General features: G+C 40.1%; 1 protein-coding gene across 1 annotated transcript in view; it reads right to left on the reverse strand.

The window, feature by feature from the left end:
• Nucleotides 1-11124, reverse strand: part of MRPL3 (mitochondrial ribosomal protein L3) — a 29271-nt gene extending 18147 nt beyond the window's left edge. The window contains exons 1-6 of the mRNA XM_058832690.1: nucleotides 10857-11124; nucleotides 8897-9075; nucleotides 7996-8087; nucleotides 7096-7194; nucleotides 3150-3249; nucleotides 1263-1323 (exon numbers count right to left, since the gene is read on the reverse strand). Coding sequence (XP_058688673.1) covers nucleotides 1263-1323; nucleotides 3150-3249; nucleotides 7096-7194; nucleotides 7996-8087; nucleotides 8897-9075; nucleotides 10857-10930 — 605 coding nt within the window. The 5' untranslated portion in view covers nucleotides 10931-11124. The remainder of the gene's footprint in view (nucleotides 1-1262; nucleotides 1324-3149; nucleotides 3250-7095; nucleotides 7195-7995; nucleotides 8088-8896; nucleotides 9076-10856) is intronic.
• Nucleotides 11125-13625: the final 2501 nt, after the last annotated feature.

Here is a 13625-nt window from a genome sequence, read left to right on the forward strand (position 1 = left end):
TTGACCAGTATCTTCTACACTGCTAAAAAATCCCTTCCCTAGTTCTTGGAAAAACTCCTAGAAAAACAAAGCTTTTCTGCATTAACAAGGACTGACACTTAATCTCCATTAAATGTATTCCTAATGATCATGTGCTTTATTTTGCAAACAAGCTATGGTCTCTTACAGGATGCTCACTGAACGCAGTTTAGAAGTAGAATGAACAATATGCCAGGTCTAAGTATTTCATAAGAAAGTCTGACATAGAAAAAATACTAATTCAAGTCAATTCCTTAATTTTCTCAACAGAGTGCCCTCACAAATGTAGTGAGGTGTAGTTCTACTAGAATTGCATACTCAGCTCTGTTGATATGGCTGGTTTCCCCATATAAACAAAATCCTGTGAACAGTATTGGATATTTATAGGCATTACACCCTACATGTGAGACAACTGCAGCTGGGTACTATCTCCATTGCAGAGAAAATAAAACACGTAATGGCAAATATGACAAATATCTCTGTATCACAACACTGGAATATGCAGACAGGAGTTCTCTTGGTCAGGGGAAATCACAGATATACTACAAGAGCCAGGACCAGTCTTTGCCACAAGATGCCAGTTTTTCTTTTGAACACTGTCTATTACTTGAGCTCTAATTTGGCATTTGCAGTGGTCTGAGAGGAAATTATTCCTCCCACATTAGAGTAAAAGATCTTTAGCCACTGCTGGCAAGGACATGAGCTGGAATGTGAGAGAAAATAAAAAACCAAAATAATAACTAAAACAAAACAAAAACAACAACAAAAAAAATTAATTTGACAGCTCTGTTGTACTGCTAAATGTATTCACTAGCTTTTCGCTATCCTTTCAGTCCACATCTTTCTTCCCATCTCTTCACCAAATTAAAATTAAGCAGTCTTTTTGGGAACTGATACATTTCAGCATTTATTCTCCATTTTTACATACTAGAAATACTGCATTAAAAATCTCTTTGCCCATGCTAATCATAGGCACATGAGAGACAACAAAGGCAGAACCTAATCCTTAATAGTATTAATAGTCTACCTGCCTTGTTCAAAACCAAGAGTAAGCCTCATCAAGAAATGTAATTTGATATTTTTGACCAATGAGTGAACGGACGTCAATTTCCTGCCACTACCATTGCAATTGTATTTCAGCTTTTGTGAGCCATGGGTTCAAGCCAAATTAGAGGGAGGGAAAAAAAAAATCAGCCAGTCTCTTTGAGAGAGATTTAAGACACAATAAATCCTCATGCACCTACGTTTTTGCAGTAACATCCACAAACTGCCCCGGGCGGAAGTGAGCAGCATACAAAGGAGTACCTGCAGGAGAAGAGGAGAGATCACGTTTAACTTAGTGCTGAAATCCTCAAACCACTACCTCATCCTCCAGGGTAGGTTACAGTCACAGGAAAGAAAAGAGAACTTCTTATTTACACCTTATTTGTTCTTCTTTATGAACCTTACTGACTGAAATAGATGCTTTGTATTTACTATTTAAGCACACTTCTTAGGAAATAACCCAATTTCAGATGAGCAGGAGGGAAGGGTCAAGGCTTTACATACATACATTGCCCTTCATACACTGCCAAAGGCCAAAGTGCCTGATTAGTTAAGACTCATAATACTTATGCTTAGCAAAAAACCAGAAAATGCTGCAGTTAGAACTACTAGCACTTCACAAGGTAGAGGGTTTAAAAAAAAAAATAAATAAAATTTTGCAAAGGTTCCTCTATTAAGATGCAGTGTTTCCCAATTAAATTCTGTGGCAAAAGTACAGCTTCCTCCACTGGGGAATTGTCTACACACTAATCTTTATCAGAAACAGAACTACTGTAAGTCAGTGACATCATTCACCTCACTGTAATTACACTAATTCCTTAAGTACTTGCAGTATCAGATTTTTAGATTTGTTTTAGATTTGTTTTGTCTTCAGTGATTTTTTCTTATCCAAGTGCAAATATTCTTTCATTAGCAGCTTAAAAAAAACCCAACAAAGCAAAACTGATAACTTAGTTTATGATAAATGAACTTTAATCTGAAGATCCATGTGGCTGCGTATTTCAGTTTGCAGTTTGTTAAACATCCATTAAAAAAAATGAAATTTTAATTGCTTCATGTTTTTTCAGTTGCTTTCATGCTTTCTCAAATCTGTATGAATGTAAACTGAAATGATGTAAACCTCTCATAAGTCTCAAGCATAAAAACTTTCATAATATTTCATGTTATATTTACATAATCCACCCATTTGGATAAGATACCTGCCAACTGACACAAAATCATGCACATGAAGGATGTTATGTACAAAACACACACACTGCAAAATCATTTTATCAAAAACTTCTAATTCTGCTTTATCTCAAGCTATTGCTTCCATTGATCAGTCCAGACTTCATGTCAGATTTGATTATTATCAGTTACTGCACTGTCTTAAAAAGTAAAAAAAACCCCTCCACTAATGTCACTGAAGATGCAATATATTAGAATTTCCTACCCTACATAATTCTTCAGAAAATACTTGTAACTGCCAAAAACCACAAAATAAACACAACCTAAATACACTACCTAATAAAACCTCAGAAACTTAAAAAATTTTCATTTGATCATAAAACTCCCAATACTGATTTTTAGTGAGAATGTTAGTTATAAACATGTTTTAGTGTGCTTTACTTTGCAAGCTGTCAGAAAAAGCAGCCATTGTCCTACTTTTGAATGCAGCAAGAAGAAACAAAACTCAAACTGCTATTTCAGGATCCTGAGAAACATTACCACAAAATTCAGTGTCCCTCTCATTAGGATAAACACAGAACTTCCTGTAACTGCATCCATATTTATGCCCAATAAGTGAGTCAAGGTTACAGACATTTACTTCTTAACTCAATGTTCAGATTAGTAAATTTGGATTGGATTTATTTTCTCATAGCTGGAGACATGGAAAAAGCAAAAATCCTACATCTCATCAACTAAAAAATAAAACCCATCTTCTAATTTTACCTATATGAAAACAGTTTGCTTGTGCTTAATGACAACGAATTCATCAATTTCTATAAAAAACAACACTGAAATACACATCAGAACTTCTTTTAGGTCTACAAGCGGCAGATGCTAAATGACTAGGCACGTAATACTCAGTAGCTCAAAAAGATTACCTGGTTTAATTATGGCATCATCTGTTACATTAAATGTTGAAACTTTCTGCTTCCGTGGCACTCCAGCTTCTTTAAAAATTTCATGTGCAGACTCTGGTTTCTGCAACAAAAAGCAGCCACAAAAAAAAAGTCATCTTAAAATACCCAAGAATTAACTTAGCACAGAAAACAATTACAGACCATTAACATCACTCAGAGAAACAGACAGATCATACTAGAATTTCATCTTGAGGCTTGTATTTTATCTCTACATAAAACTTATTTTAAAACTCCTGTGTGTGCCTTTTATTTTCTGGCAAGTAGTTACCCTACAGCTACCTAATATAAACAAGAGATATATGAAGATTTCAAAGATCAGAAAAGGGAAACCAATCATTTAGAATGTAGATGCTGGATGATAGATGTTAATTTTCTTTATCATGGCTTACAAGGAGTTTTGTAGTAATTTAGAAGTAGGTTCTCTTTTTCAAAGCTTATGATGACTTAGTTCCACACCACGATAAATATAATTTATTTAACTAACAACACCATGGAAACAAATTCTCATCTTGCAGAAACTTCTAAAAATGCTTAAATTTCCATAGAAGAAAATCTTGAGTCTCTGAGCAAAAAAAGAAAAAATTAGTAACAACAAGTTTACAGTCCATGTATTTTTAAGATATAGCAAGTACAATGTCAAACCATTGCTGACTAACTAAAGCAGGGATTTTCTTTTCAGATGAGTCTGACAAATTTAAAAGTACTCGAAATTATTCTTAGCTGTTTTAAACAGGACATCTCACAGAACAGCAGAACATTGAGACAAAACCAAGCAACACAAACAGTGATTCAAGAAAACTGTGGCCACAGGAAAAAGAAAGCGATCCAGCTGATTTTCCTTCAAATGATTTCTGGGAGAAAGCAATTTAAGCATCTAACAATACTGTCACACTTGGATAATCTCATCTCTGAGGTTTGCTTCTCAAAACTCCTCTGCAGTTCACTCTCTCTCAAAAATTATTTTGTGTATTTTAAGAGCAAGCAATGTGAACAACTTTAAAAATGTAACTTAGTGTATTTGAAAACACAGTTTTGAAAATCTCCCTGTTGCCCATTCTTTTCTTTTCAAACATTTGTTGAAAACTGTTAGAACAGAGAAAGTTTTATCAAAAATGAGGAAGCAAGATGATGAGGATCTCTGATGTAGAAAAAACCCAGAAATTTTAAATTTATCTGTCTTTGAGAGGGAAAAGTGTTTCTCAAGATATTTGTTAACTTGATGTCATAGTACAAAATACGACAAATAACTTCAAAAAACCACAATCAACTACATACAAAATCTCTCCTAAGACCACAAATATTTGAGGGATCAGTGGAGCACCTGTATTAATCTGCAAAACTATATGTGAGAATGAAAAATAAAGATATGGACTTCCTACTAAGTGCCTGTATATCAATCCTTTATTTCTAGCTACATAAAACTGCTGCCTTAAGCTACAGCAAGGGGAGCCCTGTGCACAGCTGAAGAAGAGCATGATGAAGTCGAAGGGTAAAATTCACTTACATCTCAAGAGCCCTACTCTAGGCTGTAGCCTTGCACTGTTCTACTGTAACAGCATCTCCTCTTCAAACAGCCAAGTCAGAGAGATATATTTCTACAAACAAAACACTGCTACAAACCCTTCCTAAAAAGCAATATTGAAGAGGGGAACACTGAGTGAACTCTCAGATGTTCCTTATTTTTAAAAACACCAACAATGTCTTCCAGTATTGTGAGAAAATGATCAATATGCCCTCGCTTATAGGAAGCATATGAAATATTTTTGACAAAAAAAAAAGTTTGAGCACTGGCAGAACTGTACTTTTGAGCATAATTTTGCATTAAAAAATCATGAAAAAATCTGTTCATTTATAACAGAGTGACATACATCAGGCTAAAAAAGAAAAATAAATCTTGCTATAAATGCAATACTCCTTATCAGTTTTAAAGCAATTTGACACTCCAAAGAAATACAGGAAATTCTTTGTTAGAAAAATTACTGAAGGAATCTTTTGATTGAATTAATTAAAAATCAGTAGCTGTGAGGAATCTAAAGAAGGCAGATGTTCCTATGAGGAATTAACAAAAGAGAAATTGCTTATGCTAATACATGACAGTATCATTCACCTTTTTTTAATTCTCACTTCTGACAGTTCAGAGTGAAAAGAAACACATAAAAAGGCTGATAAACACAGGAAAACAATGATCCAGACTTGCAGCTAAACCATAGAAATACATCACTTGTTAGTACCTTAACAAGTAAAACTGCTCAGAATCAGTATGCCAAATTCTTCCTCAGGAATTGTCTAGTTTGTACAGCAATGATGACAAACATAATAATACAGAGCTCAGAATAATAATAATAATACTACACAGTTCAGTCTCAGGTCAGGACCTCACTCAAAAGATATTTAATTAACATCTTTATAAAATGAGTCTAAGTTGAACCAAATTAATAGAAGCTGACTTGAGAAAAGTTATGCCCAAAGAAAGTCCTTAACATAACTCACACTACTAAAAAGTCCATGAGTTGACTTTCTAGGTAGCTCTGCTTTGAAGAAATTTTCATAGGAGCTGTTTAAAAAGAAGTTTTCTTTATACCTCCTTACTTCTGGCATGTTTTTATTCTGACAACATACTGGCTTTACTGGTAACATCATCTTTATGAAAAGATCAACTCTAAGGAGTCTAATGGGCAAAATACAACTTGAAAATTATTATTCCCATGCCTCTTGCATGTCTTAGACCAAAGTAACAGGATAGAAAAAAACCACAACCGTCATTTTTCCAAGCAAAATATCACACCTGGAAAGTGGAAATGGACTGACAGGATAGACACCTGAAATGTGCAAGCTGTGACAGTCAAATGTGGCATAAACCAACTGAAATAGAAGAATGGTACCTTGAAGTATAAGCCTGTTCAAAATCAGAATATACTAAAAAGCCAACAGATCTATCAAATGAAAAAATTACCTCCACTAAAGCAGAAACAAGTACACAGATTAATTTTGAGGCCCTGGGACAACCATCTGTTTGAAAAATCGAAATCTAGGTCCTCAAAAAGCCATGATCATGAACCGAGATAATCTGCTCAGCAGTCATGAGCCCTGGGATTTTTTTACTCACCTAAACCAGACAAATGAGTGTCAGGATATTGAAAAAACTGAAAAATTATATTTTACAGAAATAATGCACCACATCAACTGCAATCCTTTGAGGGAATGCTTTGTTCCTGCTTGATCTATAACTCATCCTGGGGAATGACAGTTCTGCCAGACAACTTCAACCACTAGAGATATCTGGGAATTTCACATCAAGCTATCAGGATGTCTAAACAAGTGAGTGGCTTTGATATGGCTGTTGATGAGTTACAACCATGAAGTTATCTTCTTGAAAAGATATGTCCTGAAGTTATTTATCAGCAGAACTACAGGCAAATTAAACAATGTCAACAGACCTGGGGAAAAAATTAGAACTATAGCTAAAAAGACAGTAAAGAATAGTAAGCTAGAACACTAAATTGTAAGCAACTGATGAAGCTGAGTCAATTTAAAACAGGCATCTGAAGTATCTTGCAGTCCTCAACTCAACTGCATCTCCACAGACCTGACGGACACACACTTCACTGCTCATGGTCCTTCAAACGCTTTCACCAGCATGGGACACTGCACATCAAAGCAAATTCCTAAACCCACAGCTTTCCTAGAGAATTAAGAGGCAAAACTTTCAAAAAGTTCTTGCTATTCTCTTAAACAAGAATTTACAATTGCTTTAGGAAATGGCAAAGGTGAATGTGACAAAAAACCAATTACAAAGTATGCTTGTGTGCCAATAAATCTTTCAGAGAAGTCCACTTATGCTACTTTTGTACTGAAATCACAACAGAAACAACTATTCCAGCAGAGACACCCAAAGTGCTTCACTTACAGAAAAAGGAGATACATTTTTGCCTCCAACGAGCAGCTTAGCTGTTTTTCCACCCGACTCTTCCTTTGAAACATACCTTAAAACATGGCAATCCTGAACCTAGGAAAAAGAGAAAGCATTCATCTGAGCATAAGAAGATGTGTATGCTTTAAGACAACAAAACACCAAAGTCAGTCTCTGTTTTCATAACAGAAGATACAGCCTACAAGTAAGAGAGTGTGTTACGTTTTTACCACTGACATTGCTTTTCCAATGAACCGAAGGCTCACTTTAGCAAAAAAAAAAAAAATAAAAAAAAAATTAGTAGAATGCAAACTAATTTCATAAATGCTCTAGAAATTATAATCATCTTTTTCACACAAGATCTGCAAAATCCCTATTGTAAGTATGCAAAGCACATGGTAAGAGCGCCCGTTTTAGACTCCTGCTCCTTTGCCCTGTAAACCTGATGGCCTTCACAGCAGTGACTCCTCTTACGGCAGCAGCCAGTCAACAAAAGGCTTCATCACAAGAGCAGCTGCTGGAGAATATGAAGAATACGAAGAAGCAGCTTGAGAGCTACAAAGGCTCAGAAACCAAGGTGAAACTAATCCCAGCATGCCTGCAGGTGGAAAAATAAAAGTGAAGTGGGATAGTTAACCCCATTTGTTGCATCACCTAGGTAACACCACTCACAGCTCTGCAGCATTTGAATGGCTGAGGCAGCAGAGCAGATTGCTCCTAGAAAGTTTGGATATAAACAGAATGGGGCTGGTGTACTATACAGGAGTGAAAGAAATCTTCACTTTCTGTCAGGATTTCCTACTCTGTACAAGTAGTAAGTTTCACTTTTCCTTGAAACAGCAGGTTTACAATCTGCATACAGTGAGTGCAGATGAAATTCATTATGTTTTATTTCACCTTAAGCAGTGTGACAGCATGTTTTTCTCCTGATTTGGTCCATATTGGCATCATTCCCAGTTTTACTGCAACAACACCAACTCTGATGGAATCTGTAGATCAAAACAGAACATGGATGCACCTTTACACATAATAATTGAAAGAATTTATCTAAAAATCTACAAAGTCCCCTTAACTCTGATCTTTCCTAAGGAGGTGAAAGAGAAAAAACACCACTAAATCCTTGCATGTAGGCTAGGGGTTTTTAACCCCACCAGCAGTAAAGTTCTACCTGTTTCAGCTATGTTTGATAGAAAATGGAACTACCTCTGTTTTTTCAGTTTTTTTTCCAAAATAGAACACTCATGTATTAGAGCCAAACTAACTATTGAAAAGTTTATTGTAGGAGGTTGCTCCAACCCCAATCTTTGCAAAGGCAATCTGTCAAGTCTGCCACACAAATGATGTGACTCTTCTGAAAGCTCAGAAACTTAATTCTGTGCCTAAGAATTTGTAATCACAGACCAGAAGTGGGATGGTACTATATACTACACTTTTTCTTCAGACTCCAGAAATATTAACAAGAACATTTTCAAGTTCATACGCTTTATATTCTAAGGACACTTTTTTATGAATTCTTAATTTATACCTTGTTGTTGTACAGCAGTGGGATGGGCCAAGTGCTGGACTAAAAACTAAACTTAAGAACTTTAAAGGTTCTTAACATCTTGTAATATTTGAAATACTTTTTAGATAACTGATATATTACATTTACTTATTTACCAGGAGATTTATTGAATGATTGTTGTGAAAGCCAAAAGAAGAATACCTCACAAGACACAATCCTGATGTTATTGAATGCAACAACACAACAACAATAACTTCAGCATGAAGAGCTATTTCAGAAGAGATACTTTCTCACCTGGTGTCCACTTATTCAGTGGCCATGGCTCATCTTTCAGAGGGCACAGCTTGCTGGCTGTCTGAGCTTTGTACTCCTCTGCAGTTATCTTCTTGAGGAACTCCACATTCTCTTCAGAAAGATTCTCATGCCACCACGTTGAACTGTTGATGTGTCTGACTACAAAGCCCAGCTGACCCCTTTCCAGAGGTGGGAAAAGGTTTTGAGTGTCTTATCAGTACAAAAAGTGTCTCATAACATGTATTTTCCATCTAATTTATAAAACACCTAATTATCTGTCATTTGACTAAGTACTCTGAATTATATCAAAGGGGAGCAAGCAACAACCAACCAACCACTACTTTTAAGATAAAAAAACAGCTACTTCCATGAAGAAACAGACAACAGGAGGTATTGTTTACCCTAACTTCAGCAAGACTTTTAAAAACAATCTCTTGCGCCATCCTTCTATCCAAGATGGGATGCTATGATACGGATGGGTGGGCTATCAGCTGAGAAGAAATCTGGCTGGATCATCAGCTGGAGGAGTCACAGCTGATGGCTTGGACTCTGCTGGAATACCAGTTACAAACAGAATTCCTCAAGAGTCTATTCAGGGATTTGTCCTGTTCAATATCTTTATCAATGGCCTCTGAGAGAAGATGAGTGCACCATTCTTAAGTTTGAAGGGAGCGGTGAATGATGCTCAAGGGTGTGTCCCTCTGCCAGCTGTAGGGACAAGCCAACAAAGAACCCAGTGAAATTCATAAAGGAGAGATGCACACTCCCATCCACAAGTGGCATGGAATAATTTGTGAGAAAGCTACTGACAAGACCGAGGCAGGCCATGTCAATGAGATGCACACCAGGCGAGTGAGAAGTGCTATAAACTGAGATTCAGATTTGACATAAGGAAAAAAATGTTCAGCCTGAAGACAATCACTGGCACTGGTCTAGAGGGACTGTGCAGATTCAGCCCTTGGAGGCTTTCAAGGCCCAAAACTACAAAGCCCTGGGCAAACTAGTCTGACCTCAGGGCTGGCCACACTGTGAGAAAAAAATTAGACCTCAGCTTAGAACTTGGCTCCTCAGCTCCCTTCCAGCCCCAACAACTCTTTGATTCTTCAAACACTGTTAAACAGCTCAGTGTCCTGCCATAAATTTTATGAGGGCTGAAAAAGGCTTGAATTCTCCCCAGTCCTCTGCAACAAAAGAGTATTTAACAGTACAGGTAGTGAATGCATGTGGCCAGTGGGCCAAGGTGACCCAAAACATGGCAGGTCAAGTCGCTCACTATGCTGCAAAGATGCTTTGGATGCGAGCACGCCTGTCCTGACATAACTCCCACGCAGACTGGGGCTACTTCTAAGACCGGGGCTATTTCTAAGGCTGGAATGCCCCAGCAGTAACCCCTGGCACCTCGAACAAAGCTTTCAGCAGGCTGCACAGAGGACTCTCCAAAGGGCGGCGGCCAGAGACGGCGCCCAGGGGCAGGGAAAGGCCGCCCAGGGAAAAGGGCCGCTCAGGTGCCCCTCACCTTACAGTACCTGAAGGGAATTTACAGGAAAGATGAGACAAACCTACTTACAAAAGCATGTAGTGACAAGACGAGGGGGAATGGGTACAAACTGAAAGACAGTAGGCTTAGATTAGATATTAGGAAGAAATTCTTTGCTGTGAGGGTTGTGAGGCACTGGAACAAGTTTTCCAGAGAAGCTGTGGATGCCCCATCCCTGGCAGTGTTCAAGGCCACACTGGATGCAGCTCTGAGGAACCTGGTCTAGCTGAAGGCGTCCCTTCCCAATAGGGAGACTGGAACCAGATTATCTTCAAGGTCTCCCTCCAATCCAGGCCATTCTACGATTCTATGACCTCGGGGCTACGACAGTGGCCGAGCCCCGCTCCTCCTGCCGCTTCTTCTTTCCCTCCCCTCCTTCTCTCCTCCGGAGCAGCCCCTTTGCCCTCCCAGCCGTATCGCTACCTGTGTCCGGGAGCCGGCGCCGCCGCCGCGCAGAGGCGCCCGCCGAGCCGGGCCAGCAGCCCCCAGCCCGCCATGCCGCCAGCCCGGCGCCGCCTTCCGGCCCCGCCGCGTCCGCCGCTGGAAACCTTCCGTGCTGCCCCGGACAAAGAGTTCCGGGCAAGAACTCTCTGTCTTCCGAGATCAAGAGTGACATAAAAACTCCCGAATGGCCCCAAAGTCGTGGGCGTGGGCTGCAGCACCCGGGGCCCGTGGAGCTACTCTGACCCGAGGAAAATACCTCACCCAAGGGCGAGCAGACCCAGAAATAGCCACGGGCCTTCCCCCCCCCTCCCCCCCGCAGCCCTTCCATCGCTGCCTGCATTCCAGCCGGGAGCCAGTGAAATCCAACATACAAGTGTCTAAAACGGGAAAATGCCAGCGGCTGCTGGGGTTGATCGCTGGCAAACACCCCTTAGGCACGCAGGGTTGCGGGACAATGGACTCAAAACCTTCCCGCAGGTGTTGAGCAGATGCCCTGGGGGTGTGGGGGTGTCTGGGAAGAAGCGACTCTGCTGTCTCAAACCTCCTCGGTGTGCGGAGCTTAACTACTTCAGGGCTTTGCTTCCATGGAAATGAGCGACAGGATGAGGGGAAAAGGCCTCAAGTTGTGCCAGAGGCAGTTCAGATCAGATATTGGGGAGAATTTCTTCTCGGAAAGGGTGGTTAAGCATTGGAACAGGCTGCCCAGGGAAGGTGGTGGGATCAGTGTCTCTGGGTGTGTTCAAAGAGACACGCAGATGTGGCACTTGTGGACGGGGTGATGGCCCTGGCAATGCTGGGATAATGGGTGGACTCGGTGATCTTAGAGTACTTTCCCAACCTGAATGATCCCATCACTCTATGATTATGTGCTCCTAGCGAGTGGCTGGGCGGGTGGGCAGCATTTATGGGAAATGTATTTAATAGTGTAGCCAGGGAAAGTTCCTGCTAAAATTATAATGGGTGGGTCAAGCAGAGGGTTCTGGACAGCCTGACACAGGCATGGTACCTGTGACACTCTGGCTTTGGTGTGGTCTGGCTTTCATCAGTATTCAGGTTTGACTCACCCTTTTTTTCCTTTTTTGAGCAGGGAACCAGCACAGGTGAGAGTGCATGAGTTAGGATGGTGAAGGGGTATGAACCCAAGATTCCCTTCTGTGTTCAGCAGAAATCCCTTTTTATAAGGACACAAGAGCTTTCAGGCTGGTCAACTGGAATCCGCCCTTGCTTCTCTTTACCCCACTACTCCCATCTTCTCCCCTACTATAGTATATGTGTAGGGGGGTGTTGCACTTGAGGAAAGTAACTGTGATATTTTGGTGTTCACACCCAAAACTGTGATCCAGACACTTACCAGTAGCTTTCACATACATTCCTTGTCCCGAATTTACTTCTTATCCTTTTAAGAAGTAGCCACATAGTGTGTTCAGAAATGCATCTCTCAAGTTTACAGTCCAGCTGACATTCCCTCTCTGAAGCTGGGTGATCATATCCGCTATCACAGCGACCATTGCATTTTTTTTGCTTTCTCCCTGGCATCAAGAACAGCATCAGGGATGTTGCTAAATTTCATGTGGACATGTTTTCTAATTGGGTCCACTGGTAGCTTATACTGCTGCTCTGACAGGGACCTTTATAGCAGGAGAAATAAAGGGTCTAAAAATTATAAAGGTGTTATGTCCCAATTTCTGTGCACTGTGGCAACCCTGCAGTGGTGCTAACCCAGCCAAAAGCCCCCAGGAAGTAGCAAAATTCTGTTTGCCCCCATTTTTGAGATCTGGAATCACGGCACATGGAAAGATCAAGTAACTTGCCAAGCCATGGCAGATGTTCTCAGCCAGAGAAGAGGGCTCCCTTGATCCTAGAGAGCCTTGTTGCCACAGTATGATGCTTTTCTCACGTATCATCTTGCACAGCTGAGGTGACACAGGATTTCATGCAACAGTAACTTGGAAGTAATACACAGGGGCACACATTTCTAAGAGAAAAAATTCAGTTCTGTACTTTTCCCCTTTTTATCATGATGCAAAATCAACTTGTTTGTTTGTTTGTTTGTTTGGTGGTTGTTTTTTTTGGTTTTTAGGTGTATGCAGCTTGTCATGGTGCTAAAGAGCCATGAACTTGTCAGTTTTGTGTGTGTAAGGGGGAGTGGGTGTAGCAAGATCTCTGCAACTCTCAATGCAATCAGATGGCAAACTGCCTGCTCTAATCAGTGGGACTCCAATTCAAGGGCCTCCTGAACACAGTAGTAAAAGGCCTTCTGCACAGTAGTGGAAATGGCTACCACTTTGTTTTGAGGAAAGGAAGAGTACCCATTACAGAAACCTTTCCCACCAGTCTGCTGCCTTGGATAGTCCTCACCACTGCAGGAAGTGAAAACACCACTTTTGAACTGTCAGCCTTCACAGGAGAGGTCACCTGGGTTTCACCTGATCAGTTTGGATGATCTTTCCAAGTCTGCAATGAAATTGGAAAAAACAACAACAAAAAAAGAGGGTGTGGGAGTGCAGCCAGCTGATGGTTTGCAGTGAACGCTGCAAGCAAACATGCAGCTGGGCTGACAATTATCACCCATATGTCTCTCTAATTGCTGAAATTGTCGCCAGTATAGTGCAGCTCCTCAGCTCAGGACTGCAGGTACAAATAAGACCTCTGTGTGAAAGAGGACAGGTGGTGCTATGAACTATTCATCTTGTGGCAAAAATGGCACTTCCTGTAAAGGGGGAAAAAAAATAGCCTGAGAAGTGTAAA

This window comes from Poecile atricapillus, chromosome 2 (assembly GCF_030490865.1).
Source record: "Poecile atricapillus isolate bPoeAtr1 chromosome 2, bPoeAtr1.hap1, whole genome shotgun sequence".
Lineage (NCBI taxonomy): Eukaryota > Metazoa > Chordata > Aves > Passeriformes > Paridae > Poecile > Poecile atricapillus.